The sequence below is a fragment of the Carcharodon carcharias genome, chromosome 1 (assembly GCF_017639515.1).
Source record: "Carcharodon carcharias isolate sCarCar2 chromosome 1, sCarCar2.pri, whole genome shotgun sequence".
Taxonomy (NCBI): Eukaryota; Metazoa; Chordata; class Chondrichthyes; order Lamniformes; family Lamnidae; genus Carcharodon; species Carcharodon carcharias.
Genome location: NC_054467.1, coordinates 88035096 through 88062613, shown reverse-complemented (window position 1 = coordinate 88062613; position 27518 = coordinate 88035096). Strand labels below are relative to the sequence as shown.

Below are 27518 nucleotides of genomic sequence, written 5' to 3'. Positions count from 1 at the left end.
ATAGTTACCCAAGAAATATTAGACAGAAAAAACCATGGCAACTCCTGGGTAACTATACAACTGACACCCAATCCTCACCCTGAACCCCAGACTCCCACCTGACCACCTGCTTACCTCCCTGACACCCAACTCTGCCTGAAGCCCCCTGAACTCCTGACACCCCCTGACCCGTCCTCTCTAGCCCTCTAACCCAACTTCACTACATGAATCCCTTCTGACCCCCTGACTACCCCACGACGCCCTGACTCCCTCTCAACCCCACCAACTACTACTCCTGACACTGTGATTCCCCAAAACACGTCTCCTCCCTTGACAGCACCACCCACCACTGAGCTGATCTGATTAGCCCCAGACACAACCTGACTACCCACTCACTCACCTGTCACCCGGTTACCTTACCCAACTACCACACTATCCACCCATCGCCCTATCTACCTACCACCCTACCCACATGCCACCCTACCCAGCGGCCATCCTGCCCACTTACCACCCTATGCACCTGCAACTATGCCCAGCTGCCACACTGCCACCATACCCACCTGCCACCCTACCCACCTGCCATCCTGCTAACCTACCCACCTTCCACCCTACCTACCCTACCTCCTCACTCACCCTTACCTATCCCACTGCCTTACCCACTTACCTTCTCTCCGTGGCTTTTCAAGGAAGCTTTGGGACATTAAAACTCTTTACTTACCCAAATATAGCAGCTAGTGCCATAAAAAGGGGGCATGGCTCATCTTCCCCCGATGATGCAACGCTATGAAGAAGCAGTTCCATTTCAGGTATGCTCCACATTTCTGGTGAAACCAAGATCAGAAGTCCCAGCCAGAAATGCAGAGCTCTAGCACGGTAGAAAAGAGTAGGAGTGGAGCGGCAATCCGACAGTGATTCCACTCCTCGGAAGACTCAGGCTGATGGCTTGGGGCCGGATTTTCACTCCTGAGGCTAGTAGGAGGCTTCCCAATTCGGAAGACCCACCTTGCTTTAAAGGTGCTTTTAGACCCAACTTTCACTCCAGGGAGGCAAGGGTAGGATTGCGCTGGACCTGCCAACCCCAGAAGCAGAATGTAGGTGGCTACAGAGTGGTGGGGGGTGAGAGCTGAGGTGGCCTGGGCAGAAGGCACAACTTGGTTCTCTGGGACTTTGTGTTGTTTCAGATGCTGTTAGGGCCTTTAACCCTCATTCCTCACACCCCCAACCGTCCCCATGCCCCCTCATACATCCATGCCAATTTATGCATCCCACCTATCCATCATACCCTCTCATACCCCCCATGGAACCTCCATAGGCACTCACACAGTATCCACCATGGGCAGGCTTCAAGAGCAATGTGGAGATGAAAATATTTAATATCTTATGAAAACAAGCTTCCATCCAGAGCCCACATCATAGACAGCTAATCTTTCAATAGACTCTTTAAACTGTGACCTTAAAACCCCTGCTGAGTTAATTTTAAATTTTGAAACCCAGCCAAGAATTCATTATGAAATAATAATAGACCTTGGGGAAACGTCAACAAAGATCTCTGTTGAAACTGCACTACCAGATTGTCTGTCAATCAAAGCTGTCCAGCAGAGGGTTTTTTAAACTGTCACTGACAGCTTAAGCATGTTTTTTTCATGTTTAAAGAGTGGGAAATTTAAAACACTTCAGATCATGACACTTGAACAGGCCTCATTCACCTTTCAAAAGTGTTTATACCTATTCGATCAACTCGTGGCCACCACACTGTGGGTTAAGGCCCTTGCAACAACCGAAATGGGATCTGTTTAAACTCAGCACTAAGCTCTAATAGCCCTGCTGAGTTCGGGTTTCCCTCCTGTGTGAATCACATCTCAACCTGCCCCTAAAACCCTCCGGGCAAAAAGTGGATCTGTCAGAAATGGGGGCAGGACTTCCACAACCGGGTCCCGTCTACTATTTTTCAAGATTGAGACTCTGTGCAAATCTGGCCCTCGTACTCTAAGCTGTTGAAAGAAGTTACAGGAGGTAACAGAGGCTCGGACCACATTTTTCAATCTGCCTTAAATATGACAATTGCAAGGTGGGCATGAAGAATAGTTAATGTAACACCTATGATCAAGAATGGAGTGAAGGGCAAATTTGAAAAACTTCATCTTCCATGATTAGTGGGCAACTCTTAGAATCTATAATTCAAGGTGAAATTAGTGAGCATTTAGAAATGCATGGTTACAAGCTAGTTGTTTGTAAGAAAATTAAAAGAGGATTTTGAAGAGGATTAAATAAAGGGAATATAATGGATGAGGCATATATGCATTTTCTGAAGTTGTTCAGTAAGGTGTCTCACAATAGACTTGAGAAAAATGCAGACATATTGCTCTAAGAGACAATCCAACAACTTGAAAAATAGTGCTTGATGGGCAGGAAAACAAGACTTAGGGTAAATAGGCGTGGGTCAGATGGAAGGAGGATTTGAAGCGGTATACCCTAGTGATCATGTTTGTTCTCATTTCAGTGGAATGAAAATCAGTCAGATTCTTTAACAGGCTAACAATACGCTCCACCAGATTAACAGGCAGGCAGTGAAAACAAAAGTCTCAGCTTTGTGTCACCATTTAAAACCAAGTACTTATATCTTACCTGTTATACTACAAAGTAACCTGAGAGTTGGAGTATCTCCACCGTAGCCATTCATTAGCCCCTCAGTAGAGTATTTAGGAATGGGAATCGTCATAGTAATAGGTTTATGGAATTTCCTTCTTCTAGGTTCCAGGGTGACTATTGGACTAAAGGTTGCCTTGTTACCCAGAATTTTCTTGACTAGCTCAAAGTGCATGGGCTGCGCCTGGACATTAATAAAGAAAAACAATCAAAACTCTTTTCATGTATAAAACACAGTGAATTAATACCTCTTATTTAAACATGTTTAATAATTGGTTCCAGGATGGTATGTTGTTTAAAACTCTGGGAGATCAGTTACCTGGAGGCCAACTCTAATCCTCTTAGTTAAAGCTCCTTCAGGGAAGACGGCCTGAACCTGTGGTACAACAGTACTGCTCAGCACACCCCCTTCTGGCCCAATCAAGTTACTGTCCTGTCTGACCCTGGACACAACTGCAAAGTACTGTGGGAAGTCCCTGGTGATGATACGGCAAATACGTTTCTTGTCAAGTTCCTCTGGGCTGTCAAGCACTATAAGAAGTAAAGAAAAATCATTACTGCGGATTTTCTATTAAAATTGCGTACCTTAATCATAAATTTACATCCCACTGTTAAGTGATTTAAAAAGATAACAAATTACCAAAAGTCATAGACACAGAAATCTGAATTGGACTCAAGCATTAAATTGCTAAAATACATTGTTTTAAGAGCATACTTATGATTTAATTTGGATCCATTAAATCAATGTGAATTTGTGCTTTTTTATAGCCTTACGTAGGCCCTGGGCAAAGTAGCTTGTACATTTTAACAATGTCAATGTTGGTGGTGCAGTTAAAAGGTAAATCTGAGGAGTGAATCTAATACATGAAAAAAAGCAACATTCTCCATAGTTGAACATGATAGAGTTGACATATCCATTGGAGACAAGGTTGGAGGAAGCATGTGAAAGATACCTGCTGAAATATGCAGAGTTGGTGGCTGAATACAGAAACAGAGGGTGTATAAGCTGCAAGTGATGGAGAGTGGGTGTCAAGCATTCGAGAGACAATGAATGGTGGAAGGCTGGTGGTGAGAAGAACCAAAGCAGTTGATGTGATCAAGAAATCAAGAAGATTGAAAGTGCAACTTTGGAGAAGGCATCATGAAGTGTGCTAACCTTCATCTGAAAAAGGGCTCAGGGTGAGAGTGAGTGATTACGGGTTGGTGGCGATGTCTGAAGGCATCAAAAATCGCTGGCCCCTAGCTTGAGCAGTAGTCTGACAATGTCTGACTTGCATTGCAGGAAAAGTAGTAATTGTACAATTTGTGTGATACAGCTGAGAGATCATAATTTATTCAGCAATCCCTAGTCACACAGAAGTGGTACATAAATCCTTAAGTTTATAACTATAAACGAGAATCTTGATCAATTTAGATTTTAAAGTTGAATGTATAAAATTATGAAATTCTGTCATTCAAAAATAATACCATAATAATAAACACTTCGATAATTTTTATTCTGGAATTGAGGAGAACTGTTTCTAGTGCAAGGTACAATCCTATTGATTGCTCTAATAGATGGTATTATTCTACATGGAATAAAATAAACTATGACTGCATATGTTTCTTTCTGAATAATTGACCGATGTTGCAGAAAAGATATTTGCTTTCCCATTGTAACACCATCATTGCATTGTTACAGCTACTGTTTCAGCACCCATACCTTCAAAAGTTACCAACTCCTTCAGCTACTCCCAGTAAAATCCAGGGGTAAGGCCTACGGCAGCCCACAGTACAAGGGCAACTTTAGATTGATTTAATGGGTCCAAATGCATCTTCAAGGAAGGATGAATGTTGGACCCACGGTAACCCAAATATTTTCATAAGATAATTATAATGGCTCTTATTTTTTATCAATTGTCTCTTGCACTACCTGATGCCTCCCATCACCCCAACAAAGTTGGTACCTTCATCCATCCCATTCAATATTTCATTCAACTCTTCCTCAGTATATTCACATTGATGCTCCTTCCAGGTCTCCCCAGTTTCACTGCGCAGCACCACCAATTCCCGTTCCTTCCCTCGCACGGCTGCAAAGTGTGGAATCTCCACAATCACAGGCCTGAAAGACCAGATGTTAGAAATGAGTAAAATGTGGAAACAGACCTAATTCTAGCATGTCTCATGACACTCTTTATCCCCTTTATATAGTCAGTAACAAAGTGAGCTGGCATTCGTTTTTCAACATGGATGCAAGATGTTCAGATAGGGACTACTGAATAGGGATGCAGGGTTTGCCTCAGTGTCAAGTTACCTCAATCTAGCTGCATATGAAATAGGTTGCAACAATTGAAATGCATTCCATCATTTAAAATGAAGCAGCCAAAATGTATTTCCTGTTCAATTTTTATTTTCTCTCCTCTTTCTAACAGAAACTAGCCTATTAGGAGGCAGCAGACATTCATGTTGAGAATTTCGGCAAGACTGCTTTGTGATTAGGTGATAGAGATCAGAATTAGTGATTCGCATTTAACTGTCTGAATCGGAATGAACTTCAATTGAAATTGCAAACAGAAAGATGCCCAAGATTCTATAAGAGGGGTGCAGTCCTGAAGTTGAATGATATGCTAGAAATCTGAACTGTTTTGAAACAAATTCAACATCTTACTGCCTAGAAGTTATCTTGAAATGCTCTTCAACCATTTCACAATTAGCGAATATCCCAGAAGTTTATAATATAGACTTACTGGTTCCACTCCGCATTCCACAAGGATTTGAAGCGGTTCTGAATTTTGGTAAACTAATACAAATTTAATATTTTCCTGAAGAAAATCATATTATAGACATTATCAATGATAATTTAATAAACAAATGAGAGTAAATTGCAGAAATGCAGATTAAGGGTCAAAATACCAAATAATTTTCTTGTGCTGAATTTAATTTTCTTACTGTTTTGCAACTCCCCCATCTATTCATTTCTGTTTATGACTAAATGGTATATGTAATGCATTTGTGCTCATTTCTTTCAATATATAAAAGTATTGAAAGTTTCTTCCTGCCATGACTGACTCCCTACTTTGTATCCACCTGCCTTCAGCTAGTTAGTTTCTGAAGGCAAGGGTGAGCTGTATGGCATTTTAAAAATTCAAACTACATCCCCTGACCAGCTCTAAAAGGACTTTTTAGCAGGTATCATTGAACTCAACTGGGAAGAGGGTGGGATTCCTATCCAGCCCATTGAAGAGTGGTGCCACCACCACCCCAAGATCATGGGTGTCGAAGAGCAGGGGGCAAGGTTGCCAAGGAATACTGGATGGTCACCTGGCCAGAAGGAAGGGTCCAGCTGGTATTGCTGCACGATTGTCAAATTTCAGGCCCTGTAACAATGAGAGGAACACCCTCCGCAGGGAGGGCAGAAGCTCAAGAACCAGGAGGGTACGGGAGAGGAAAGAAGGACAGGAAGGCAACGAAGGCCAATCATTCAATAATGGTTTGCCTGCTGAAGACAGAGCTACCTGGAGATGACTGAAAAAGCAGTTCCACAGGAGACAACAAATGATCACAGACATTTGTGTCCTCATCGCCGAAGACCACATGCCTCAATGCACTGGTTGCCATAGCTGTCAAAGTCACTGTGGCCTTGAACATCTTCACTTCTGATTCCTTCCAGGGATCAGATGCGGACCTTAGTGATATCCAAAAATAGCAGGACACCACTGCATCTCACAGGGAAATGATGCTCACTTTGCCAGAGTTGGAGAGCACATTCATCTAACAACAAACATGCCCTCAGAGGTACAGTCAGCATTGGGAGTTCCCTCCATCATTGGATTACCCAGAAACAGGTCATCCTCAAATGCATCCGTGAGGCCATCAAGGCACTCCGTGACTGGCCAGTGACATCGATCAACAGAAAGGGCTTTCACTCCCTGAATATCCAACTAGCCTCAATTACAACAACATCTTCCTCCATGTGCGCACTCGCTTTAGAGGCAGCTACCATAACTCCTTTATTCTCTGCCTCATATCTTCACTCCAATCCCCAGAGGGTATGGATGGATCCTATGGGGCAAGGGAAATCCATGAGTGGATAGCTACTATGCGAGCCTCAGAGAGAGGCACAGAGGTGATACAACCAATACCACCTGCCCTGTAGAACAACCATTGAGCAGGCTATCAGGCTTCTGAAGGTGCAATTCCACTTCCAGGACCAGTTGGATGGTGCCAACCAATAGTCTTATGCAAAGGTTTCGGTCATTGTGGTGGTCAGCTGTGCTCTCAATAACACGGCCCTCTAGAGAGGTGTGAGCCTTGAGGATGGTGAGGCCCTGGAAGGAGACAGCTCACTGGGGAAGGATCAGGAGCAGGCAGTAAAAGAGAAGGAGCTGGAGACAGAGGGAGATGTTGCTGAACAGGGAGGTGCCCCTGCTACACCATTCACTCTTTCTCACACACCTTGATTGTCCTCATCCTGTCCATGGGACCACTCATCACCCACACAAGCCAGGCATATTTATAATCTGGCCTGGCAGGCATCCTGCTTACACTCTCTCCATCTGTATTCATGCAGGACAAGCTGGCACACAAGAGGGGGAGGTCGCAGACTGGTGGAGGAATGCCTGATAACAAAATCCTCATAGGCTTTGAAAATAGAGTCATACAACTGGCCGGTGAAGATCTGGACCGTTCCTGTTCTGATGGTGAGGTTGGCGGTGCTCTACCAAATGAGGATCCAACAGTGCAATATCCATCAGACAGCCATCCTGTGAGGGATGCGTCCTGTTTCACAGGTCACTGCCATGCACTAATTATCTCCCATTGCTTTCACAGGCACATCTAGGAAACAGCTGAGGGAGCCCATGACCCAGGGCCTCCAGTCAAGCCCCAAAGACACATTGGAAGAAGAATCTGAAGACACCCTCATTGAAACCCAGCACAGCGCTCACCCTCACACTTCACCAGTGCAGGGACACACACCTTGGTGGAACCAAGTTCTAGAGTAGCCTTGGGATCACAATCTGGTGAGCACATCACACTGTCTGATTCAAAGCAGGTAGGGACTTCTTAGATTTCCAGCACTTGGAGGACTGCTGGAGGCCAGAAATCACTGAGTCCGAGTCAGATGACAACCATCTGGACTTGGTCATACCTCAGCTGTTGGAGCTGCAAAGGCAAACTTGGGAGCATCAGGAAGGGATGTCTGCTGCATTCCTCAGATTGCAAAGCACAATGGAGGAGTCCGTCCATCTTCAGTCGGAGGTGATAGCGCTGGCATGCCAATGCACCAAGGTCAACATTGGTTGAATGGCAGCTGCCATGGAGAATTTGGTCCAGGACATCAGTCCTCCACTGCTATGTAGATTGAACTCCATCATTGGTGCCATAGTTGGCCTCCAACAGTGTCAACACGAGAGGGTGCGGGGCAGCTCGATCTCACTCCAACTTCTACTTCTTCTCAAGAAGTCAGCCAGGGGCCCTTGGGCACTCATAGGGAGGAAGATCAGCAGGTGCACACCCCGGGGCCATCCAAGGTGACTCCGGGAATGTTCAGCCCCATCCGAATCCTCTCTTCCTGTGACCCCAGTAGCTCCAGTTCTGCAGGCCGAGGGGGTGCCACACAGCAGGACCCCAAAAGCAGGCTGGACCCTCCAGGGCTTAGCCCACTAGTGGACGCCCATCACAGTCATCACAGACTGAGCATAGTAGTCAGCAGGCTGCCTCCGCCTCCACTGTGGATATCTGGGGAGCACCAAGACACAGCGGCAGTGTTAGGAAGATTGGGAAGGTGTAACTCTTTTGAGTACAAACCCGTTTCCATCTGTTTCAGATGAAGTTACATGTTTCATAGTTTGCCATTGTGAGATTTGAACTCTTGATCTTGGGGTTGCAAGCCCAGTACCATAACCACTTGGCTATTTAGGCCAAGCTTGGGAAGGTGTAGTTGCATAGTCAGGGCATGGGTGTTAATCACTTGTACATACTGTTCACTATTGTGAATAAACTCCCAAGAATGTCACCCTGCCTATGACTCCTTGTTCTGATGAGCAGCGTTCGTGTCACTCAGATGTGAAACTTTGGTTCCTACACAAGATAGAGGCAGGTATCTCAGTCCAGGGCCTCTTCCCTGTGCTTTGTGCAGCCTTCAGGCCAAAATAATGGTCCAGCCTCACACTACCTGGAAACATTACTGATGGCTACACCTCGATGGTGCCAGAATGTTGTGGGCAGGCATCACAGAGTTCCATCATTCTCTCTGTATGCTCTCAGCACCTTTGAGGTGGGGCTGGCCCCGCCATCTCGTCAGCATCCATGACCAGTGACACTGCACTGCTGAACAGTTCAGGCGCTGAAGGCTGAAAAAGCATCAGGTGCAAGTAAAGTTTCACGGCTGCATCCCTATGATATGACCCTGATCACAAAGCACAAGTGAGCTGCCCTCGGCCAGACAGCAGTCAGACATTCACAGAGGCTATGTGAAGATCTATGGAGTATTCTAACTGCATGTCATCATCCTCCTGCTACTGAGCAACTATTAGGGCCTCCTCTGTGTCTCCATGACAGGAACCTTATCACAGAATGTATGTGCGCAGCCATCCGCCAGTCAAACGTTCACAGGTGCAATGTGAGGATCAATGGTGTCTCCTCACTGCATGTCATCATCATCCTCCGCAAATCTAGCAGCTATGAGGGTCTCCTGAGCATGCCTGTCTCATCTGGCATGTGCAATGGCCTCATCGCAGTCATCCTCACCATTGAGGACCTCCTCACCCTCATCCCCATCGACGTCCTCCTCATCGGAAGAGACATCCAGCTCTTTCTTCTCCTCCTCAGCCAGCTCCTCACCCCGTTGCAGCGCCAGGTTGTAAAGGGCACAGCAGGCTACAGCGATGCAATGCACCTTCTTTGGATTATATTGCGGGGCTCCGCCAAACCGGTCCAAGCACTGGAACCTCACTTTCAGCATCCCAATGGTCTGCTCCATCAAGGGACAAGTTTCAGCATGAGCCTCATTGTACCTTTGCGCTGCTGAACACAGGTGTCATCAGCCACATCCTCTGTGGGTAGACCATGTCCCCAGTGAGCCAACCCTGCAGCCTCTGTGGACCGTGGAAGACATCAAAGATCTGAGACCGACTGAGAATGTAGGAGTCCTGGACACTCCCTGGGAACCACGTGCAGACCTACATACATACGAATTAGGAGCAAGAGTAGGCCACTTGAGCCTGCTCTGCCATTTAATAAGATCATAGCTGATTTGAATGTAATTACATTCAGTGTAGGCACATTCCTGCCTACCTGCTCATATTATACTCCATTTGCCTGATCTTTTCCCTCTCACTTAACCTATCTATGTCACTTTATAGCCTCCTTCCATCCTCTTCACAATTTCCTTTCCTATCTCATCTTTGTGTCGTCAGCAAAGTTAGTCACCATTCCTTTGGTCCCTTCATCCAAATCATTTGTATAAATTGTAAAAAGTTGAGACCCCAGCATTGACCCCTGTGGCACACTACTTGTCACATCCCACCAACCAGAAAAAGACCCATTTATGCCAATTCTCTGCTTCCTGTTAGCTAACTAATCTTCTATCCATGCCAGTTCGTTACCCCCTACACTATGAGCTTTTATTTTCTGCAATAACCTTTGATGTGACACTTTAACAAATGAATTCTGGAAATCTAAGTATAGTACATCCACTAGTTCCCCCTTATCCACAGCACAAGTGATTTCTTCAAGAACTCCAGTAAATTGGTTAAACATGATATCCCTTTTACAAAACCATGTTGACTCTGCCTGATTGCCTTCAATTTTTGTAAGTGTCCTGTTATAACAGCTTTAATAATAGCTTCTAATATTTTCCCTATGCCAGAAGTTAGGCTAACTGGCCTACAGTTCCCTGCTTTCTGTCTCCCTCCATTTTTGAGTAAAGGAGTTATAGTTGCTATTTTCTAATCGAATGGAACCTTCCCTGAATCTAGGGAATTTTGGAAAATTAAAACCAGTGCACCAATTATCTCACTAGCCACTTCTTTCAAGACTTTAGGGTGAAGTCCACCTAGACCTGGGGATTTGTCAGCCCGCAGCCCCAACAATTTGCTCAATACCACTTCCCTGGTGATTGTAATCTTCCCGAGTCCCTCTCTCACTTCCTTTTCCTGATTTACAGCTATTTCCAGGATCTTTCTTGTGTCCTCTAGAGTGAAGACTGAAGCTAAAATACCTATTTGGTCCACTCCTCCATCACCCCCTACTCCTTAACCCCCTCCCACAGCATCTCCCCATGCGAACACAGAATATGCAACACCTGCCCCTTCACTTCCTCTCTCCTCACTGTCAAAGGGCCAAAACCCTCCTTTCAAGTGAAGCAGCTTTTCACTTGCACTTCCATCAACTTAGTCTACTGCATTCGTTGCTTCCAATGCGGTTTCCACTACATTGGAGAGACCAAACGCAGACTGGGTGACCGCTTTGCAGAACACCTTCGGTCTGTCCGCAAGCATTACCCAGAACTCCCTGTCGTTTGTCATTTTAACACTCCACCCTGCTCTCTTGCCCACATGTCTGTCCTTGGCTTGCTGCATTGTTCCAGTGAAGCTCACCGCAAACTGGAGGAACAGCACCTCATCTTCTGACTAGGCACTTTACAGCCTTCCGGACTGAATATTGAGTTCAACAATTTTAGATCTTGAACTCCCTTCTCCATCCCCACCCACTTTACGTTTATTCCCCCTCCTTTTTGTTTTTTCCAATAATTTATATAGATTTTTCTTTTCCCACCTATTTCCATTATTTTTAAATGTATTCCACCTATCGTTTATTTCACCCCACCCCCACTAGAGCTACCTTGCTTGTCCTGCTCTCCACTCTTAATTAGCACATTCTTTTAGATAACATCACCACCTTCAACACCTCTTTGTTCTTTTGTCTGTGACATCTTTTGGTTATTTCCTCCTATCACTGCCTGCTTGTCCCAACAACACCCCCCCTCCAAAACCAGCTTATATTTCACCCCATTCCTATTTTTATTTAGTTCTGTTGAAGGGTCATAAGGACTCGAAACGTCAACTTTGCTCTTCTCTGCCGATGCTGCCAGACCTGCTGAGTTTTTCCAGGTATTTCTGTTTTTGTTACCTATTTGATTCATCTGCCATCTCCCTACTTTCCATTATCAATTCCCCAAGACTCACTCTCTATAGGACCAATGTTCACTTTGTTAACTCATTTATTTAATTATCTATAGGTACTCTTACTATCCATCTTTATATTACTAGCTAGCTTTCTCTCATACTCTAATTTTACCCTCCTTATTAATCTTTTTGTCATTCTTTGCTGTTCTTTATATTTATTCCAATCTTCCGACCTGCCACCCATCTTTGTGTGATTATATGCTTTTTTTTTTAGTTTGCTACTGTCCTTAACTTTTTTAGTTAAACACAGATGGTGGGACCTCTCCTTGGAATTTTTCTTTCTCTTCGGTATGTATATATTCTGTGTATTCTGAAATATCCCTTTAAATACCTGTCACTGAACTTCTATTGACATATCCCTTAACTTCATTTGCCTGTTCACTTTAGCTACCTCTGCTTTCATGCGCTCACAATTACCCTGATTTAAGTTTAAATTACTAGTCTTGGATGCACTCATTTTTCCCTCAAAGTGAATGTAAAATTCAATCAAATTATGATTGCTGCTACCTAGGGATGCCTTCAATAGGAGGTTATCAATTAACCATATCTCATTGCTCAATACCTGGTCTAGTATAGCCTGCTCTCTGGTTAGCTCTAGAACATGTTGTTCTAAGAAACTATCCCAAAAACATTCTATGAACTCCTCATCTACATGACCTTTGCCCATCTGACTTTTCCAGTCTATATGTAACTTAAAATCCCCCATGATTATTGCTGCACCTTTCTGGCAAGCTCCCATTATTTCTTCTTTTATACCTTGTCCTACTGTGTAGTTACAATTAGGAGGACTGTAAACCACTCCCACAACTGACTTCTTGCCTTTATCACTCATCATCTCAACCCAAACCGTTCCTATATCCTGGTTTCCTGAACTTAGGTCATCTCTCTCTAATGTGTAATACCATCATTAATTAACAGAGACACCCCTCCACCTTTTCCTAACTTCTTGTCCTTCCTAAATGTCTCATACCCTTCAATATTCAGGTCCCAATTTATGTCATCTTTGTAATGGCTATCAAATCATTTATTTATTTCTATTTGTGCTATCAGTTCATCTGTTTTGTTTCAAATACTATATGCATTTAGATACAGAGCCTTTAGTTTTGTCCTTTTATTATTTTTTGTAGCGACTAGCCTTATCTACTGGTTTACTTTTAGGATTGTACTCTTTGTCCCTTCCTGTCACAGTCTGTTTATCATTTCCCATAATAATACCTGTCTCTCTTGCCTTGTCTCTACTCTTTAGTTTACCACATCCTCCCAGATTTGATCCCTTGCCCCCACTATTCAGTTTAAAGCCCTCTCTACTTCCCTAGTTAGGCGGCTTGTGAGGACACTAGCCCCGGCATGGTTCAGATGTAGATCGTCCTCACGGTACAGATCCCACTTTCCCCAATACTGGCGCCAATGCCCATCAAACCGGAACCCACTTCTCCCACGTCTGTCTTTCAGCCAAGCATTCATTTCTCTAATCATATTTGCCCCAGGTCAACTTGCATATGGTTCAGGTAATAATCCAGAAAATACTATCTTTGACTTCTCAATTTGGTGCCTAGCTCGTCATACTGACGATGCAGAGCCTCCTTCCTCATCCTGTCTATGTCATTGGTACCTACATGGACCATGACCACTGGATCCTGCCCCTCCCACTGCAAGTTCTTCTCTAGTCCTGATGTCCCAAACCCTGGCACCGGGCAGGCGATAAAGTCGTCTGGACTCTCGCTTTTTGCTACAAAAACAGTGTCAATCACCTTCACTATACTGTCCCCTACAACCACTAAATTCCTTTTGGCTCCCCGCATTTGGATGGCTTCCTGTACTACGGTGCCCCCACTCTCATCCAAACAAGCTGAGAGAACCTCAAAGCTGTTGGACAATTGCAAAGGCTCACACTCCTGCATTCCTGCCCTCTGGGTGCCCTTACCTGCCTCACTCGCAGTCACATGCTCCTGTCCTTTGCCACTGACCAAATCAGAAGACCCTATCTTAAGTGGTGTGACTGCCTCCTGGTATAGGGCATCCAGATAACTTTCCCCTTCCCTGATGTGTCGCAGAGTCTGCAGCTCAGCCTCCAGCTCAATGACTCTGAGCTGAAGTTCCTCAAGCCGCAAACATTCACTGCAGACGTGTTTGCCCTGGATGACAATGTTATCCAAGGGCTCTTACATGCAGGATGCGTTTGTGGTGGTCGCACATTCAGTGAGTGGAAGCCCTTGCGGTTGACATAGTTGACCACTTGTTGCAATGGAGATCTGAGCACCACATGAGTGCAGTCGATGGCAGCCTGCACCTGTGGGAAATCTGAGATCTGGGCAAATCCCAGCGCTCTTCGCATCCTGGCTTTTGTGGTCCTGGGCAAAATGCACAAAGTTGTGTGCTCTCGTGAAGGTGGAGCCTGTGACCTCATGGATGCATTTGGATGGAGATTTGTTATATCCCACAGAGGTCACCTGTGGAGTCCTGAAAGGAGCCACTGGCATAAAAATTGAGCACCACGGTCACTTGCATGGCCACGGGCAGTGGATGCCCTCCAAATCCCCATGGGGCCAAATCCTGCAGCAGGTGACAGATGTGAACGACCAGTTCCCTAGACATGCGCAAACTTTGGCGACACTGGTTCCTGGACATCTGCAGGAATGAAAAGCGGCATCTATAGACCCTGGGTCTAGCTAGGCGCCAATCAGTGATGGCTCGCTGTGGCTCTTCAGCAGTGTGTGCAGGAGCCCCAGCCACCCCTTCCTCCTGAGGGTGCTACTCCTCCCTCTGCCAGCCAGGCGCCTCTTGGTCTCTTTTCTCCTTCGTCTCCACTCTCTGTTAGTGATGAGGAACACAGCTAGGTCACCAGGCTCCATGATCCTGATGTACTCCCCCTGAAGGATGAAAGAGAGAGACATGTGGGTTAGCTTGGACGTTCTAAGAACCTCTCTTGGTTAAGTCTGAAGGCCCCTTAATGCATCCCGGAGAGTGATGGCCACCACTTGGATGGCCAGAGTTTACTGCGCTGCATGGCTGCCTGAGACCCCACCCCACTCCACCTGCCAAATGGCAGCAGTTTTGCCCACTGGACTGCATGCAGTGCTCTCAGTTCAGGCATTCTCCTAACCCACACTGCAAGGCAGCACTGTTAGCTTAAACCATGGGGAAGACTGGTCCAAACCTGAATGATGACTTTGCAAGGGGCTCTGAGCACCTCCACCAGTGACTGCTCCATGGCCAGATTTAGCAAGGAGATTGTACAACATGCCCAGTTGTCCAACTGTTTTGCAGTCCACTAAAACGCTCATTAATTTGCAGTCTGTGCCTGAGGGGAGAAAAGCTCTTGAGCATTTGGTGGCACTTTCATGTCCCTGCATTGTTTGAGAGGGCAGATAAGCTAGAAGCCCGACCTCATGCATGTCAATGTGGCTGCATCTGAACTGCTGCAGCTGTGGAGGAATGGTCACTTTATACAAACTTTCCCTAATGCATGGCCGCTTCCCCCCACTGCACTCCACCCACATGTGCACTACCAACAACTGCAGTGCAGCCCTTGCCACCTTCCCACAACTTGCTTCAACCGCAGGGCAGCCCTTGCTCCCCCACCAAGTCGCCTCAACAGCAGTGCAGCCCTTGCACCCCTGCACAAGTCACCTCAACCACAGTGCAGACCTTGCCCCTCCCCCCAAGTCACTTCAACCGTTGTGCAGCCTTTGCCCCCCCTTCTCCCCACAGCTTGCCTCAACCACAGGACAGCCCTTGCCCTGGCACCGCACTGTCAGCGAGCTGGGGAAAAAGTGACTTGCCTGTGCCCTTGCCTTAATGCATGGCGCTACAACCTTGAAATCCAACTGGCAACCCTTGCGAAGGCCGCGCAATGTTACTGTGCGCTCACTTCCGAGTTCCCTCCAAAATGCAATTCGTCGACGTGCAATCACCCCGATGTACTTGGATAGTCCAGGGTGGGGGATAATCCCGGAAAGCTTGGCTCATAATAATATAAAGATGCGTTACCATGAGGTTCCTGACGTCCGACGGTGGGAAATGTTGCCCACCATTGATGGACAGAGTGGACTTTTGCAAACTGGCTTCACAACATCATGAAACCAATTTTTGCCTCTTCACCATACTGTCCGCTCACACTGCCAAACGCATCAACTGCCAATGGGCACGGAAAATTCTGCCCACAGTCTCCAGCATTAGATCCAATTTGGCATCAATGGAGGGAGGGTTATGCTCTGGGTGCCAAGTGTCCAGCTCTCCTGGGACATCTCGCTTATCTTTGGTGCAGTGGAACACTGCAGTTACTCCCTCAGGACAGCCAGCAGCTTCAGTGATGGCTGCCATGAGGGGTCTAAATGAGTCTCACACTTCATCTGACCCATCTCCATTCCTACCCCCTTTGGTTTTAAGCGGACAGGAAACCCGTTTCTATAGCAATTAAGACCTCACACCATGAAAATCTGAACGTTAATCAGTTTTCCACTGGAGGAGATTTTCTGACCCAAAAACAGACCCGCCTCCTGTTTCCTGCCTCCATGGTGAAAATTCAGCCCTTAATTGTCATGAGTAAGGATATAAATCCAGTATTTGTAACTGAATAAGGGCAGCTTCCTAATTAAGTAATAAAACTACTAGAATTTATTTTTATTTGAACAGTGTAGCAATATTAGAATATATTTACCCAGTGAAACAAGAAATGTGAAGGAATGTTCTTCAGTAAATACTTCTCAGAAATATCATTTACCTCTGCTTGACATCTAGCTACGTATACATCTTGGTGGCCTTTGCTGCAACAGTGACTGTGTTGTTGCTGGTTCTGTACTTAATGATTCTGTTAATGTACTTCCTCGTCAAGAATGTGTTAACTATCAAAGCAAAAGGAACTAAAAGGTCTGATTATCAAATAGTGGTGCAGACAAAAATTTCCCACTCTCTGCTAATCAGAGAGCTCCAAATCCAACTTTTTTTTTGCATGGAGGCCAACCACATAGAACATGGGGTATCCGGCATCAGATGCAGATTGACAGTACAAAGGAATGGAACAACAGAGCTGAAAACACAGACACTAAAGATAGTTGGAAAAGGTTAGATATAAAACAGCAACTTGAGAGAAAATGGATAGGAGATTGAGCAGTAATGGTAATTAGGAAAGCAATTGCAAAGGAAATTGGTAGCATTTTCCAAATGAATAAATGAATCAGCAGCAAGAAAATATTGGGAGATACATCGAGAGATAAAAATGGAAAATAAAAAATGAATGGGGCATGAATGGGCAAAACAATCAAATTGATTGTGTTATCATCCATACATTAAATATTTTACATTGTTCTCCTCCATCCCCACCACAGCTGACTCATCTTAACTAATAGCGCAACATGATTTTGATTTTGTGTTGTAAATGAATCAAGGGGGGAAAAAAAACGTAGTATCACAGGAAAGAAATGAGGAAGAGAAAAAGACCATTAAGACCACACTGTATCGAAAGAGGCAAAATGCTGGATTGAATTTATTTTTTGGATTTAAAAAGTTAAGCCCAATTGAGACCCAGGACTTAACTATTTTAAATCTTAGCAGGATCCTAGCCTATAAATAGGTAACAAGACACAAGAACTTCAGCACACTTGTATTACGTCTTTCTAATAAGCCTTCTTACAGTTTCCATTTCACTTTGTTACAGACTACAATTTAATACACAGTTTAACAAGGATAGGAAAATATGAGTGAACATTTTATAATGTCCACTAACACATGAGGAATTAACAAAAGGGATGGAGGGTAGGAAAGCAACAGAAGGAGTTCCTTACTCTGTTAAGCACAGTATTCCCAGCTATGACAACATTAACAACACAAAGCCACAGAACACCACAACAGTTTACTTCTAGCAAATGTGATCCATAATATATAATATATTTATATCTATATATATATATATATATATATTATACACAAAAGAAACATTTAAACACGTAAGGGGTAAAGATAGATGTGTTAAAAAATTAAAGCATAAAGAGTGTTGGAAAGGGTTGCAGGGAATATGCATGGAGGCATCCAATGAATTCTTCTCTGAACATTTTGTTTGTCTCTCCTACCCAAGGAATTTGGTTCCTGAAGGCCCAAGCTGCAGGATTCGGCTAACCAAGCTTTCTCCCTCATTTAGAGGGGGAGGAGAATTAGGAAGATGCAGTTTACTGAGTAAATCCAAAGCAGCAGTGGAAGAGAGAAGATGAAAAGTATAAAACCAACAAACATTCAGTCTTTGTTCTGATTGTTTCTTTTAGTTATTCAAGCCTATATTGCTTGCCTATCTTGAAATCATTAACATGCAATCAATACCTTTTCTTTTAATATGCTGGATGCTTAAAAAATTATTAGGAATTTTGCAATCTTACAATTAAGACATTTTACAGATATTAATAATTGACCATCAGTTATTGTTGATAATGTCTCAATCATTGAGATATTATAACACAGGAGTTAAAAACAGCTGACTGACAACTGATTCTGTGATTGCCTGCTGGACAATTAGTGAAAACAAGGTTGTTTGTGAAAGGCTTAATTCCTCTCTTATTTTCCTAAGTCTCTCCCTTGTATTCTACACTATCCTAAGCTTCTTAGGATACCTTGGCTTCATTGCAAAAGATTCAGATTTCTCAGGAACAACAAAATATAGCAGTTCAAAAGATGTTTCATACTGGTCTTTTGAAAGGTCACCCTGACAAAGTGAAGCTAGTGAGATTGACAGGTGAAAGAATGGTGGGCGGCAGAGGTGGGGTGGAGGGGGGAGATGGTAAGAAGCACATATGTATGTAGTATGCAAATGACACAAACTGCTTTATTTCCAGCTGGATGCCAGTGCAGATACTTGTATCAGTACAGATACATATCTGTAGTGTTAATATTTAATAGGATGTTGCATTCATTATGGCCCCTGTATCATTCCTTAATAGTTTCAGCAAGATTAGTCCAACACTGGGCCTATACTTTAGCTGACTGGTATTTGATTGACTTGATTGGGCATAGCTAAATTACTCATGTTGGGATGTCAATTTAATATTAAGTCAAAATCGTAATTTGACAATGCAGATTAATAAAGCCCATACAAGATATGATAAAAATTCATGTACAGTTCAATCCCATTCATTGTAATGGAAAGAGAAATGATTAAAGGGTGTATAGATGGGTAGGTAGGGTTGCTTAATCAAACTGAAAAAGGCTTGTGGAACATAATGGACTCTCCCTGTTCTCTAAAGTCTTATGTTCTTATATGTACATAATATATACGTTAGATCAACCTCTACTTAAGAATATATTTAAAGGTACAATTTAATGCTGGATAATTTAGCACCGTTCCTCTATTTCTTGCTCTACAATAGCTTGCTAATGATTAGTGATTATACTCTCATGATGAATGAAGAAGAGACTTGCTGAGTATCTTTCTACTGCATCTTGATTACGTTGTGCTCTAAATACAACATAACACATTTTGCCACATTAGAAATGCATAATTTTCATTTTGCAATTAACATTAAAACAAATCTTGCTTTAGTTTTGTATTTCTTTGTAATTTATGATTAGACACCACCACCTGTTACACTACTACCACATTGCCCAGAACTGTAGATTGACAAGTTCTTCAGTGATTGCATATTAGCAGGCTGGCCCTTATCCGAAGAAATATATATAGACAATTAATCTTTCTGTAAGAATATTTCTTTAAATTTATCAAAATTAACAGGGTGTAATGTTGCCTTTGGATTGATAATGACTGCATTTTAAACAAAGCAAAAAGATAAATTTGGCAGTTTATAGAGTTTGCATTTTTAGGAACTTACCCAAGGAATTGAGCACCTGATGGTCCAACTTCAATTAGCCTAGTTGCATGGCCCTCTCCTTCCACCATAGGAGGCATTGTGGCCAGTCTGTGACGTTTAACCAGGCGGCAAGTCACACGTGTTGGGGCTGTGCACTTCCGAGGGGGAATGATAATACGAAGCCCATTATGCCGGCAGCCCCGCATGGATCCACCACGAGCATCCACCATGAAACTAACCAGGAAACTGTAATTAAATACAAAGCTTTTATTATCCACTTTATTCTTGTTTTGAATACTTCTTTTTGATTTGGATAGTGTAGTGATGGCTGTTCATTCACGTGAGGCAGAATGTAAATGGTGAAAGGGAACAATCACTCAATCTGCGGTCATATGAGACATTTGTAGGTCTAGTTTGGTGTAAAGGCTCTAGTGGATTCCTAGACTTCATTTGGATGGTGCTGCCTTCTGTAGAGTCGATTCCACTTTCAGGCACAGCAGGTGACATTTCCAATTGTCATTCTTTATCTGAGGTCTCAATAAACAGAACACTTTGATTTATTTGATACACTGAAAGAGATTCCAGTGGTATAGTCATTGTTTTAATGCTAAGGTACTGGGCTGTGGGAAGAATGAGTTGCAGGTCCCCCTAATTCATGAGAAAGAGAGGGGTAAGTTGAGTATAGAGTAATAGAGAGCAACAAACAGCTTTTTTCATGAAACTCAGCTAGAATTGTACCACATCCATGCTCACTCAATCCTTTTATCCAGTCGAAAATCATGCCTTTAATCTAAATTCACTCATCTAATTAAATTAGAGGCAATTCACACATTCACATTGTCATGTCTAACATACAACAAAGCTGCTTTGGATTCATGGCCTCCAAACAGTAAACTTTGAGAGCTAGTAATCGAATCTATAGTCTCCAATAAGCAGCTCCAATGGGGAATGTTATAACAAACCCTAAGCGTCATCCAACCATAGTCTGGATAGATATCAGTGATGGGTCTGGTACATCCTGTGCGTAAATCAACATTCTCAGCAATCATTCTGATGAACTGGAAGTATTGTTTGGTAACAGCTGAACAAAAACCCAAAAGCTGCACTGTATCTGATAAATTCATGCCTGAAAGAGGGAGACTAAAAATTTCACAATGAACAGAGGTAGATGTTTATCAAGTAAATATACACACTTAATGTACATTCACCTGTATTATGTTTAAGAATATTTTTCTTGAAATTAGTACATGTGGCTAAAACAATATCGCCATAGCCACACCTGTGGCTTGTCAGCGATTTCTATGGCAAATCACAGCAATAATAGGCAAGGTATCATTTGTATGCTGGTAAACTAAGGCATGACATCATGATCAGAATAATTTATTATTTCATAGCCTGTGTCCAAGCAATGAAATGAAATCAGCAAAGGAGCAAAGAAAATTCTTCTCCAGACTACTGTACTACCATATAACAAGCAAATGGTTCTGTTCCTTTAAAAAGACACTTTCAGCCATTTCAAATTGAGTTACTCACAGGTGGTGGACTGACAATGTGATTAAAAATGCTCACTTTCGTGATAAACCCATTTTCCGCTGTATGAATCAAACTGAACCAAGTTACCATTCTTAAACAAGGTAAGGCTGAAGCATTTGCTACAATCTTCAGCCAGAAGTGCCAAGTGGATGACCATCTCGGCCTCATCCAGGAGTCCCCAGCATCACAGTTACCAGTCATCAGCCAATTCAATTCACTCCATGTGATATCAAGAAAAGGCACTGGATAGTGCAAAGGCTATGAGAACTGACAATACTTCGGCAATAATACAGAAGACGTGTGCTCCAGAACTTGTCGTGCCCCTTGCCAAGCTGTTCCAGTATAGCCACAACACTGGCACCTGCCTGGCTATGTGGAAAATTGCCCAGGTATGTCCTGTACACAAAAAGCAGGACAAATTCAACCCGGCCAATCACCACCCCATCAGCCTATTCTCAATCATCAGTAATGGAAAGGGTCATCAACAGTGCTATCAAGCATCACTTGCTTAGCAATAACCTGCTCACTGACACCCAGTTTGGGTTTCGCCAGGGCCACTCAGCTCCTGACTTCATTACAGCCTTGGTTCAGACATAGGCAAAAGAGCCAAACTCCTGAGGTGAAGTGAGAGTGATAGTCCTTGACATCAAGGCCACATTTGACCGAGTGTGGCTTCAAATGGCCCGAGCAAAACTGGACTCAATGGGAAACAAAAACAGAAACAGAAATACCTAGAAAAACTCAGCAGGTCTGGCAGCATTGGCAGAGGAGAGCACAGTTGACATTTTGAGTCCTCATGACCCTTCAACAGAACTAAGTAAAAATAGAAAGGGGTGAAATATAAGCTGGTTTAAGGGGGGGCGTTGGGGGGGGTGTTGTTGGGACATTCTCACACTGAACAATTTCTCCATTAACTCCTCTCACTTCCTCCAAATAAAAGGTGTGGCTATGGGTACCCGCATGGACCCCAGCTATGCCTGTCTCTTTATGGGGTATGTGGAACATTCCTTGTTCCAGTCCTACTCTGGCCCCCTCCCACAACTCTTTCTCCGGTACATCGATGATTACTTCGGTGCTGCTTCATACCCTCGCTGGGACCTGGAAAAATTTATTAACTTTGCTTCCAATCTCCACCCCTCCATCATTTTCACGTGGTCCATCTCTGACACTTCCCTTCCCTTCCTTGACCTCTCTGTCTCAATCTCTGGTGATAGACTGTCCACCAATATCCATTACAAGCCTACCGGCTCCCACAGCTACCTCGACTGTAGCTCCTTACACTCCGCTTCCTGTAAGGACTCCATCCCATTCTTTCAGTTCCTTCACCTCCGTCGCATCTGTTCTGATGATGCCACTTTCAAAAACAGTTCCTCTGACATGTCCTCCTTCTTCCTTAACCGAGGTTTTCCACCCACGGTGGTTGAGAGGGCCCTCAACCATGTCCGGCCCATCTCCCGCCATCCGCCCTCATGCCTTCTCCTCCTTCCCAGAAACATGATAAGGTCCCCTCTGTCCTCACTTATCACCCCACCAGCCCCCGCATTCAAAGGATCATCCTCTGCCATTTCCGCCAACTCCAACATGATGCCACCATCAAACACATCTTCCCTTCACCCCCCCCCGGCGGCATTCCATAGGGATCGTTCCCTCCGTGACACCCCGGTCCACTCCTCCATCACCCCATACTCCTCAACCCCCTCCCACGGCACCTTCCCATGCAACTGCAGAAGGTGCAACACCTGCCCCTTTACTTCCTCTCTCATCACCGTCAAAGGGCCCAAACACTCCTTTCAAGTGAAGCAGCTTTTCACTTGCACTTCCATCAACTTAGTCTACTGCATTCGTTGCTCCCAATGCAGTTTCCACTACATTGGAGAGACCAAATGCAGACTGGGTGACCGCTTTGCAGAACACCTTCGGTCTGTCCGCAAGCATTACCCAGACCTCCCTGTCGCTTGCCATTTCAACACTCCACCCTGCTCTCTTGCCCACATGTCTGTCCTTGGCTTGCTGCATTGTTCCAGTGAAGCTCAACGCAAACTGGAGGAACAGCGCCTCATCTTCTGACTAGGCACTTTACAGCCTTCCGGACTGAATATTGAGTTCAACAATTTTAGATCTTGAACTCTCTCCTCCATCCCCACCCCCTTCCCGTTTCTTCCCCCTCCTTTTTGTTTTTTCCAATAATTTATATAGATTTTTCTTTTCCCACCTAGTCCATTATTTTTAAATGTATTTCCACTCATTGTTTATTTCTACCTTTTAGTATTCCCCCATCCCCTCTAGAGCCATCTGTACCTCATCTGTCCTGTCTTCTACTCTTAATTAGCACATTCCTTTAGATAACATCACCACCTTCAACACCTCTTTGTTCTTTTGTCTGTGACAGCTTTTGATTCTCTCCACCTATCATTGGCTGCTTGTCCCAACAACACCACCCCCCCCCACCTCACCCCCTTAAACCAGCTTATATTTCACCCCTTTCCTATTTTTACTTAGTTCTGTTGAAGGGTCATGAGGACTCGAAACGTCAACTGTGCTCTGCTACCAGACCTGCTGCGTTTTTCCAGGTATTTCTGTTTCTGTTTTTGTTTTGGATTTCCAGCATCCGCAGTCTTTTGCTTTTATTTTTGGATTCAATGGGAATCAGGGGGAAAGCCCTCGACTGGTTGGAGTCATACCTAGCACAAAGGAAAACGGTTGTGGTTGCTGAAGGTCAGTCATCTGAGCTCCAGGACATCACTGCAGGAGTTCCCCAAGGTAGTGTCCTCGCCCAACTATATTCAGCTGCTTCATCAATGACTTTCCTTCCATCATAATATCAGAACCGTGGATGTTCGTTGATGATTTCACAATGTTCAGCACCATTTGTGACTCCTCAGATACTGAAGCAGTCCATGTCCAAATGCAGCAAGACTTGGACAATATCCAGACTTGGGCTGACAAGTGGCAAGTAACATTCGCACCACGCAAATGTCAGGCAATGGCCATCTCCAATAAGAGAGAATCTAGCCATTACCCCTTGATGTTCAATGGCATTACCATCACAGAAACCCCCATTATCAAACTCCTGGGGATTACCATTGACCAGAAACTGAACTGGACTAGCCATATAAATACTGTGGCTACAAGAACAGGTCAGAGGCCAGGAATCCTGCGACAAGGAACTCACCTCCTGACTCCCCAAAGCCTGTCCACCATCTACAACGAACATGTCAGGAGTGTGGAAGAATACTCCCCATTTGCCTGGATGAGGGCAGCTCCCACAACACTCAAGAAGCTTGACACCATCCAGGACAAAGCAGCCTGCTTGCTTGGCACCACATCCACAAACATTCACTCCCACCACCACTGATGCACTGTAGCAGCATTGTGTACCATCTACAAGATGCACGGTAGGAATTCATCAATGCTCCTTTGACAGCACCTTCCAAATCCATAAACATTACCATCTAGAAGGACAAGGGCTGCAGTTAGATGGGAACATCATCACCTGGGAGTTCCCCTCCAAGCCACTCACCATCCTGACTTGGAAATATATCGTCGTTCCTTCACTGTCGCTGGGTCAAAATCCTGGAACTTCCTTCCTACACACACCACATGGACTGCAGGGATTCAAGAAGGCAGCTCACTACCACTTTTTCATGGGCAACTAAGGGATCGGCAATAAATGCTGGCCCAGTCAGTGAAGCCCACATCTCGTGAATGAATAAAAAAAAATCAAGGAACCTATTTCAAAGCAAAAGGTAGTTTTTAAATTATCTTTTAAATTACTTTCAAAACACTGCCTGATTGTGTTGGTTCAGGGCAGATTTTGTATTTGTAAATGTAAAGGAGTTTGAGCAGAAACTTGAGGAAAGAAAAATACTTCTCAAAATGTTTCCAATTTTGGATGCAATTTGCAGATGGATCATGGATTGTGCTCAAAGCAGAAACTCTACCTCGCTATGTCAGTCCCAAGCAGACAGGGTGTATATGCTTTGCAAGTTTTCCTTACAAAGAAAAGTGAAACTTTACTACATAAGGCATTTTTCATCAAGGTATTTGTTCTGTTACTGTTAGTTGGTGCACATCTAATGAAAATAAGACTCCAAACATAAAGATGTTAATACAGTTGTCAAGAGGATATTAAAACACACAAGAGGCAACAACAAATAATATTATTTCATTAAACAATAAGTACAATTCCAATTAAAGAACTGTTCTCCTTATGAAGTGACTTTATACAAGTGCAGAGATGATTCTCTTTCAAATAAAATTATTTTTTTCCCATTTTGCCTAAATTGTTATAAATTCAGTATATAAAATAAGTGGATCACAGGACTGGTCTGGTTATTTAGTTTTATGAGTTACTTCTATGTCAATAACATTTCTATACCACTGCTCAGAAAGAATTCCAAACAATGTGATTCAGGCCTTACTAATTCTTTGCATAAAACAGATTTACATTAGTAAAGGAAGAAAGCATGAAAAAAAATCACACTGCACCAGTGATAATGTCAGTAATGGTCTTTTCATTTATCCCAATACTAGTTGAGTAAAAAAAATCACTTCAGTGCTCTGCTTCATCGATGCTCTTAACCTTTAGGATGGGAAATTATACTTGTAGAGTTACATTGCCTTTTTAAATGCAACAATTGTAATGCTGCTGTAATGTGATGTGTAAAGATGGCAAAATTAGTAGCTTCATACAAGAAAACAAATGGAACATTTATTATAGAATAGTCATCACTTCAGGATGGTCATTTAATAGATAGGCTTACATTTCATAATTTGTTTTCCTGTTTCTTTCATTGATGTTTAAAGAAAGAACAAACATTTGGTGCAAATTTCCATTAGCCAATAAAAATGAATACCCAGTCTGGAAAAGAATATGCGAGTTTAAATACTGACATTTGCACTTGTTTTTTGGTGGCCAAGTTAACACGACCACGTGAGACAAAGCACTGAAGAATTTTAATCCTTGGTTAAGGAGGGCTATGAAATGCAATAAAGCAAATGGAGCCACACAGAAAGCCACGATGCAAATCTTCACCTTGATTCACTTTCAGAGATTGGAGAAGAATAGCTGAAACAGAATATGCATGGAAAGCAGGGGATGAGCTAGCAGAAGGTTAATTGCTCAAGAAGACATATGACCACGATATCTCAAGACACTGCCAGGCAAAAGGCAGAAAGAGGGTGGAGCTATCTGCTAGTACGATGATAGATGAGGTTGCTCTTGGCCGTCTGTTGGCTTCTACCTAAGTGGGAAGAGGGGGGATTCAGAAGGGTCTCATAGGAGAAAAGGGAAGAAGTCTGGGGAGGCTGCAAATTTTCTTGTGGTTCCAAAGGCGCACTACTGCTCCTCCTGGCCACGAAGGACATTTTCTGACTCACCCGGAGTGTCTCTTCAACACTTCACTGGCTGCTGACTTGCTTAAGTCTTATAGAAAAGCTGCAGTGGCAACATCCCTCTCAGGCCCCAGTCAAAATGCCATAGCAATCGCATTAACGTAATAGGACTCTAATTTCATCAATGCTTTATGTGGGTGCCTCACCTGCTTGCAAAAACCTTCAGGTTAATATCGAGGACAGTGGGATGGAGTCAAAGTTCATGCTAGTAGGTTACCTGCCTGTTACTTAACTAACAATCTGATGGAGTTCTGCTGACAGGAAAGGGTTAAAATGAATGGATCCTCAGATGTTCATCACGTACCCATTTGGTTGGGAGACTTCATATATTACTGATGTCAAGGGAGGGGATGCAAATGGCCTTGAACCAGTAAAATCTTTTGTTCTTTCTTTCAATGAAGTAGTAAACCCTCCGAAAATATCAATCCAAATGGATAACAGAACTAGTAGATTATTTCCAGGTATTGTAGGATCAAAATCCCCTCCAACTGGGAAACTTATGGAACATAATTTCAAACCCACAGACATATTTTGACCTCATGGTTGGAGCTATAAATTTCAAAAAGATAAGCTGCAGTCAGAAGTACAGGGCTGGGCAGCAAGAGGTTAATTCGGCTATTTAATGAAAACACTATGACTCATCAAAAGACTTTGGATATTGACTAACGCGATCAACAAGTCTGATTACCCAATACAATGGGACAAAGGACATATCATCAATTCAATACATTCAAGGACAATAGTACTGGAAATAGGGTCTCAAACCCTCATTAACTTAGGAGCCAGGTGCTGTTACACTGCCACCTCAAACAGCAGGAGAATTGCTCATGCAATGAGAACAAATAATATTCATCTAGATACATCTTCCATGGAAAACCCTGCATTGTTTCAACCAACAGGAACTGATGACATTTGTCTGGACTTTGCGTGGAATCCACTCGATGGACATTGGAACAACAGGAAATGTGTTTTGACATGTCAGAGTTAGATTATTATAAAAGAAGGGCAG

General features: G+C 43.6%; 1 protein-coding gene across 13 annotated transcripts in view; it reads right to left on the bottom strand.

The window, feature by feature from the left end:
- The window catches only part of ank2b (ankyrin 2b, neuronal), an 882930-nt gene that overhangs the window by 123439 nt on the left and 731973 nt on the right, over positions 1-27518 (bottom strand). For all 13 annotated transcript variants that reach the window (XM_041195707.1, XM_041195740.1, XM_041195679.1 and 10 more), the window contains 4 exons: positions 19604-19828; positions 4572-4726; positions 2945-3156; positions 2605-2809 (listed from right to left, as the gene is read on the bottom strand). In XM_041195707.1, coding sequence (XP_041051641.1) covers positions 2605-2809; positions 2945-3156; positions 4572-4726; positions 19604-19828 — 797 coding nt within the window. The remainder of the gene's footprint in view (positions 1-2604; positions 2810-2944; positions 3157-4571; positions 4727-19603; positions 19829-27518) is intronic.